At 41.4% G+C, this 8146-nt stretch overlaps 1 protein-coding gene across 1 annotated transcript in view; it reads left to right on the top strand.

Annotated features, from left to right (window-relative positions):
- The first annotated feature begins 6721 nt into the window (after positions 1-6721).
- Positions 6722-8146, top strand: part of LOC147626186 (uncharacterized) — a 3266-nt gene continuing 1841 nt past the window's right edge. The window contains exon 1 of the mRNA XM_086816235.1: positions 6722-7021. Coding sequence (XP_086672361.1) covers positions 6899-7021 — 123 coding nt within the window. The 5' untranslated portion in view covers positions 6722-6898. The remainder of the gene's footprint in view (positions 7022-8146) is intronic.

The raw sequence follows: 8146 nt of genomic DNA, 5'->3' as shown, positions 1-8146 counted from the left end.
TTACCTAGAAGGTTCAACCAATGCAATGGAGGGTTTTTAGCAGAAGAGTCAAACAACACTGCTAGAACTACTTCTGTTATTGTGTGCCAAACATGTTGCCACATCCTAGAAGATGAATATATCTACATCTAAATATCATGATTACTAGAAATTAAGGAATACGGAGTCTAAACATCATGATTGGAATTGGAAAATGAACATATGGATCACGATTATTGTAACTCAAGATTCTAAGTACTAGATGCATATTCTGGAAAAATTTGATGTGCTTCAAAAGAAGTACGAAAAAATCTAAGACATGAGTTTGATAAGAGAATTGATAGTGCAATGCATGCTTAGAGTTGAGCTTTTTTGAGTCTATAGATGCATGCTTTTTCGAGTCTATAGGTGCATCAAGTGACATACAGGAGTCACCTCAATCAAATGAAGAAAGGCCAACTTCATCAAGGAATCCCAATGGATATTGAGAAATGGAAGCCAAAGAAGGCCATAGCACCAAGTGTACTCTTTAGTTAGTCTAATTTTCATGAAGAGTATTGACTCCACAAAAAAGAACTCAAGAGATGTGATTTTCCTATCAGATTTATATTAATTAATGAAGGAATGAGACAACAAGGTAACAAAAGAGACTTGAGAGATCTTGTTTTTCTTAATGAAGGAGTGATACAAGAGGGTGACAAAACAAAGAGTTTTCACTTATCTCCCCACTATCCTTGCTAGCTCCTCTCAAGCATCATTTGGTGGTCTAAAGAGCACACCACATGCTAACCCCTCAACCCAATCCTTCCAATGCTAACTTCACACTATGCAGGTGATCCAGCTTGGTTTCAGATGGCCCTTTGTTATGGCTTCACAATCAAGACCCCAGAATTTTTTCTCGTGGCCCTTCATTATGGAACCCTATAATTTTTTCAAGCATAAATGCACGTGTTCTCATTCTAGTCTCTCCCAGAAACACATTAATACGAGAAGAAAAACATGGCATGAAGAACTTATTACCAATATGTTGTAATGCATGCAACCCTCCCTTCCTTCAAAGAGCTCCATATCATTTGTTGTCATGCCAACTCTTGCATATTGTCCACACTAGGTAGTAGCCACACACACTCCTCTCTTCCATCAAAGAGCTCCACATTGTCCATTCTCATGCCGGCTAAGTTATCATCCACTAGAAGGTTGCCACAAACACTCCTCTCTCTCACTTCTATGGTAGCTACATAAGCACAAGGATAAAGTAGAGAATAGAGTAGCAAGATCGAGACTCAATTTCCACACAATGGAAGAGTGTGTTGTGTTATGAGATAAAACTGACTTATATACAAGATTGTACAATTTCACACACAAAATATGGACGACTAGGTGCCGAGGGCTCTCATAAGTGGCCACAATACTTAATCTCATAATACATTTATGAAGAAGTACATCCACAAGGGATTCAACTAAGCTTGCTACCACATGCTCTCGAAGTAGGAATGATAATAAGAGTTCCATCAGCAGACCATGATGAGTGCCCATCCATGTTTATAGATTTGGCCACTACTGTTGCTTCATAGCTTGATTATGTACATCTTTTTGTGTGTCCTCTTTTCTCATTGATGTAGAATATTAGTGGAGATAGTTGTTAATTACCTTCCCCCCTTTCATGGTGGCTGATTAGAGGAATTTATTATAGAGAGAATTAAGAAGCTTATTGTTTCTACTCTTGACACTGTGAGGGAATGCTCAATGTTCACTGTTCCTCTGGAAGGAGTGGATTCAATGTTCATTATTCCTTTGAAAGGACCTCGGGGGGAAGGCTTGTTATTGAGATAATGATCAATGTTCGTTGTTCCTCCAAAAGGAATGGGGAAGGCTTATTAATAAATGAAGAATCTAGTGATTGGCAAGAGTATCTAAAGAGAGTGGGGGCGTCCACAGGCGACTATAGTGTTGTCCTCATCCATGAATCAAGTATTTTCTTTGTTCTCTGTCATGACTCCTTTTTTTTTTAGCAGCCTAATATTCTCTAATACCTTGTGACTTGCAATGACTATTCTTAGAGTTGCAATTGTAACGTTACATGTGCAATCTCCATGGCCTTACAAGTAATGAGATCAAGAGAAACATAATGTTAGTGCATAGTAAGAACTCATATTAGTACAACTATTCAAAAAGTTGCAACATACTGACTACTTTACATTACTAATCAGTTTTGCTTATGCAAGATAGCAATACTACTAATATTTTTTACATAGATATGGGTGCATATGCACGTGCACACACACACACACACACACACAGAAAAAGGTATGTAAACCAATAGAAAGACTCAGGGAGAGGGAGTACATACGTATAGACTACCAGAGAGAGAGAGAGAGAGAGAGAGAGAGAGAGAGAGAACCTCCAAAGAGAGAAGGCAGGTCCACATAATAGTTACAAGAGAGTGGGACGTTCTAAATTTTTTTTACAAGAGAGTGGGATGTTCTAATTCTGTTTTTGATATGTAGCTTCCACCTTACTATCAATAATTTTAAGCACCTAAAAGACCAATGTCAGGGATACTATTTTGAGACCAATGTCAGGGATTTTGAAGAGTAAAACATCATTGGTATTATTCATACAAGGAAGGTTCACCCAATGCATGGAGGGATTTAGAAGAAGAGTCAAGCATCATTGCTAGAACTACTTGTGTGAATGTGTGTCATGTTGCCACATATCCCACATGTTGTGAATGTGTGTCAAACATTGCTAGAACTACTTCTGTGAATGTGTGTTGGACATGTTGCCACATGTCATGAAAGAAGGACTAGATAGTAAAGATGAATTTTCTTACCTAGAAGGTTCAACCAATGCAATGGAGGGTTTTTAGCAGAAGAGTCAAACAACACTGCTAGAACTACTTCTGTTATTGTGTGCCAAACATGTTGCCACATCCTAGAAGATGAATATATCTACATCTAAATATCATGATTACTAGAAATTAAGGAATACGGAGTCTAAACATCATGATTGGAATTGGAAAATGAACATATGGATCACGATTATTGTAACTCAAGATTCTAAGTACTAGATGCATATTCTGGAAAAATTTGATGTGCTTCAAAAGAAGTACGAAAAAATCTAAGACATGAGTTTGATAAGAGAATTGATAGTGCAATGCATGCTTAGAGTTGAGCTTTTTTGAGTCTATAGATGCATGCTTTTTCGATTCTATAGGTGCATCAAGTGACATACAGGAGTCACCTCAATCAAATGAAGAAAGGCCAACTTCATCAAGGAATCCCAATGGATATTGAGAAATGGAAGCCAAAGAAGGCCATAGCACCAAGTGTACTCTTTAGTTAGTCTAATTTTCATGAAGAGTATTGAGTCCACAAAAAAGAACTCAAGAGATGTGATTTTCCTATCAGATTTATATTAATTAATGAAGGAATGAGACAACAAGGTAACAAAAGAGACTTGAGAGATCTTGTTTTTCTTAATGAAGGAGTGATACAAGAGGGTGACAAAACAAAGAGTTTTCACTTATCTCCCCACTATCCTTGCTAGCTCCTCTCAAGCATCATTTGGTGGTCTAAAGAGCACACCACATGCTAACCCCTCAACCCAATCATTCCAATGCTAACTTCACACTATGCAGGTGATCCAGCTTGGTTTCAGATGGCCCTTTGTTATGGCTTCACAATCAAGACCCCAGAATTTTTTCTCGTGGCCCTTCATTATGGAACCCTATAATTTTTTCAAGCATAAATGCACGTGTTCTCATTCTAGTCTCTCCCAGAAACACATTAATACGAGAAGAAAAACATGGCATGAAGAACTTATTACCAATATGTTGTAATGCATGCAACCCTCCCTTCCTTCAAAGAGCTCCATATCATTTGTTGTCATGCCAACTCTTGCATATTGTCCACACTAGGTAGTAGCCACACACACTCCTCTCTTCCATCAAAGAGCTCCACATTGTCCATTCTCATGCCGGCTAAGTTATCATCCACTAGAAGGTTGCCACAAACACTCCTCTCTCTCACTTCTATGGTAGCTACATAAGCACAAGGATAAAGTAGAGAATAGAGTAGCAAGATCGAGACTCAATTTCCACACAATGGAAGAGTGTGTTGTGTTATGAGATAAAACTGACTTATATACAAGATTGTACAATTTCACACACAAAATATGGACGACTAGGTGCCGAGGGCTCTCATAAGTGGCCACAATACTTAATCTCATAATACATTTATGAAGAAGTACATCCACAAGGGATTCAACTAAGCTTGCTACCACATGCTCTCGAAGTAGGAATGATAATAAGAGTTCCATCAGCAGACCATGATGAGTGCCCATCCATGTTTATAGATTTGGCCACTACTGTTGCTTCATAGCTTGATTATGTACATCTTTTTGTGTGTCCTCTTTTCTCATTGATGTAGAATATTAGTGGAGATAGTTGTTAATTACCTTCCCCCCTTTCATGGTGGCTGATTAGAGGAATTTATTATAGAGAGAATTAAGAAGCTTATTGTTTCTACTCTTGACACTGTGAGGGAATGCTCAATGTTCACTGTTCCTCTGGAAGGAGTGGATTCAATGTTCATTATTCCTTTGAAAGGACCTCGGGGGGAAGGCTTGTTATTGAGATAATGATCAATGTTCGTTGTTCCTCCAAAAGGAATGGGGAAGGCTTATTAATAAATGAAGAATCTAGTGATTGGCAAGAGTATCTAAAGAGAGTGGGGGCGTCCACAGGCGACTATAGTGTTGTCCTCATCCATGAATCAAGTATTTTCTTTGTTCTCTGTCATGACTCCTTTTTTTTTTAGCTGCCTAATATTCTCTAGTACCTTGTGACTTGCAATGACTATTCTTAGAGTTGCAATTGTAACGTTACATGTGCAATCTCCATGGCCTTACAAGTAATGAGATCAAGAGAAACATAATGTTAGTGCATAGTAAGAACTCATATTAGTACAACTATTCAAAAAGTTGCAACATACTGACTACTTTACATTACTAATCAGTTTTGCTTATGCAAGATAGCAATACTACTAATATTTTTTACATAGATATGGGTGCATATGCACGTGCACACACACACACACACACACACACACACACACACACACAGAAAAAGGTATGCAAACCAATAGAAAGACTCAGGGAGAGGGAGTACATACGTATAGACTACCAGAGAGAGAGAGAGAGAGAGAGAGAGAGAGAGAGAGAGAGAGAACCTCCAAAGAGAGAAGGCAGGTCCACATAATAGTTACAAGAGAGTGGGACGTTCTAAATTTTTTTTACAAGAGAGTGGGATGTTCTAATTCTGTTTTTGATATGTAGCTTCCACCTTACTATCAATAATTTTAAGCACCTAAAAGACCAATGTCAGGGATACTATTTTGAGACCAATGTCAGGGATTTTGAAGAGTAAAACATCATTGGTATTATTCATACAAGGAAGGTTCACCCAATGCATGGAGGGATTTAGAAGAAGAGTCAAGCATCATTGCTAGAACTACTTGTGTGAATGTGTGTCATGTTGCCACATATCCCACATGTTGTGAATGTGTGTCAAACATTGCTAGAACTACTTCTGTGAATGTGTCTTGGACATGTTGCCACATGTCATGTGCCACATGTCATGAAAGAAGGACTAGATAGTAAAGATGAATTTTCTTACCTAGAAGGTTCAACCAATGCAATGGAGGGTTTTTAGCAGAAGAGTCAAACAACACTGCTAGAACTACTTCTGTTATTGTGTGCCAAACATGTTGCCACATCCTAGAAGACTGTAACATACCCATTGTAAATAACACTGTACTTGCTTCAGAGTTGAAAAATATATCTTAGCTAGTCATTTTTCCGATCAAAAAACTTCTATTTTTGGAAAATGAGCCATTTTTGCTTAGAAATTTGTAATTCTGAATCCAAATTTGGAATCTACGTGTAATTTTACGCTTAAAATAGTTTTTTCTGAACTAAAAACGGGCACCCGGAATGGGTTTAATCAAGCTTTTAAGCCTTTAATCTGCGAACTTCCGACCAAAAATAGTAACTATCCAGGCGTCTAATCAACGAACAGAACACGCCCCCATGGTCACGGGGCAAGGCCGGACATTTTCGTCAAATAAAATTTTTTGACCCCCCCGGGGCGGCGGGCGGCCAGCGTGGGCCCCACCACGGGCGCCGCCCGTGAAAAAAACCGACAATCCGCCCGGGACACCCAAGCGTGTACACGACCTAGACGCACCCTCCAGCACACCCCTACACGTACCCCCTCCTCCCAGAACCCTCTATCCACAGGTGTCGCGCTCTCTCTCTCTTGGGGACACCTCCACCCCCATGTGTCACACTTTCTCTCTCCTCGAGACACCTCCACCCCCAGGTGTCTCACGCCCACACCTCTCCCGGACACCTACACCACCCAGGTGTCACCCTCCCGTACCCGGACGTCCACCCTCCAGCACCTATAAAAGGACCCTCCCAGCCCCCTTCTCCAGACAAGCCCCCAGCAAGCCTCTACGCGCAAGCTCTCTCTCAAGCTCTAGGACATGTCCTACACTCTTCTCCCCCCCCCCCCCCCCCCCCCCCCCCCCCCCCCCGTGTGAATAGACTTTAAGTGTGCCTCTCCTCCAACCCTTGCCTTACTCTTCCCTAGGCCTCCCTAGACGTACACTCTTCTCAAGAGCTCTCCAGGTTAAGGACACCCCTCTCAATTCCCCCCCCCCCCCCCATATGCGGCGACTTAAACTTAGGCTAAGAGGTCGTTCCTGCCCATAAGCCCAACAAGCTTTTCCTACCCCAAACGGACTCCGTTTTCGAATCCGTTTGAACCAGTAGAATTCTCTCTTTTCTCTCCACGCTCCCAACCTCTTATATTCACCTCGTTTTCTCTTTATCCTCTTAAAACTCTAGTGCTCCTATGGCGCCGAAACGCCGCCGAATTGAAGAACCGCGCGCTGCCCAAGGAGGGAATGAAGCAAATCGCGTCCCTGCAATCGACTTCGCCCCTCTTGAAGTGGATAGGCATGAAAATGATAACCAGGTTGGTCATTTAACAAGTTTTAAGTAAAATTCTCTCTTATCAAGCTTAATGCAAAGATTCTCGAAATAATAAGAAAGGAACCAAGGTTAAACCCTAGTATAGATGGCCTAAAGTACCTTATGGTTACTCTTAAGTAAAGTTATAAGAAAGTAATCTTGCTTTCGAATCATTGTCTTTCCAAAACGATGGTTTTTGTTAATGTGTGAATTCATTGAACAAAGGCTATGTCTTTCTTTCTATTGGATATACTGCTGGTTTATTGCTAACATGCAGGTACAGCTTCTCCCCCCCTTAGCTAACTCCGTGCTTGTCTGTGTAGACGGGCGGAGGATATAGCGAGGCCGGGAGTCGGCCCAGGGCAATCCCCTCCTATGCCACTGGGAATTGGTTTTCACCACCAGGGTGATGTATATATGCTGCCTAGTTCTGTGGGTCCAGGCTAGTGCGGTGACTTAACCCCCACCTCATGAGGAGACGTCCCCTCCGAAGAGCGAGAGGGTTTGGTACAAGCGTCAGTACCTGAGGGGGTGACAGGACGGCTTGGCCCTCATCGTCTGGCTGACGACGAGGGGAGACGGTCCGTGAGGTTTACCCAGCTGGTTGAGGCTGGAAGATCGAATTCTAGATTATCGATGTAGTTGTGGTTATGGTTATGGTTTGGACATGAGTTTGGATTGGAATATCGGCCCGGTTTCAGGGTCTTTGTAAATATTTTTCACTGTAAGTATGCTCGCTGATTTCAATGTTGTGCTAAGGAAGATTTTCCTTAAGGAATCAAGTGTAATTAATTAACAAAGGAATTTGTTTTTAAGTGTTTCACAGTGTGGTAGGACTTAATTAGGAAACAATTGAACGGGTGAGTGTGTGGAAAGTGGGAGAATGGGTGCCCTGACGGTACCATTCTAAGGATGGGTGGACCCGATCAGTCGGGTAGCTTTCTACTAGTCGTAACCTACGATACTTAGGGAATAGTAGAGTCACGAACAAGACTTGTTTTAGGGGACCGAGCCAGCGGCCGTGCCTCTTGAAATACGGGGGAAAAAGGCGTTGGCTTCCTTGAACCAAGTGTGGGTCTTGTTCCATCTCCACGCACATCTCGTGCTGGGGATTAGAATTTCCTTTAGG

The sequence above is a fragment of the Cibotium barometz genome, chromosome 22 (assembly GCF_041138505.1).
Source record: "Cibotium barometz isolate CiBa-2024 chromosome 22, ASM4113850v1, whole genome shotgun sequence".
NCBI classification, from domain to species: Eukaryota; Viridiplantae; Streptophyta; class Polypodiopsida; order Cyatheales; family Cibotiaceae; genus Cibotium; species Cibotium barometz.
Note: the sequence above shows the minus strand (reverse complement) of the source record. Positions and strands in the feature narration are given on the sequence as shown.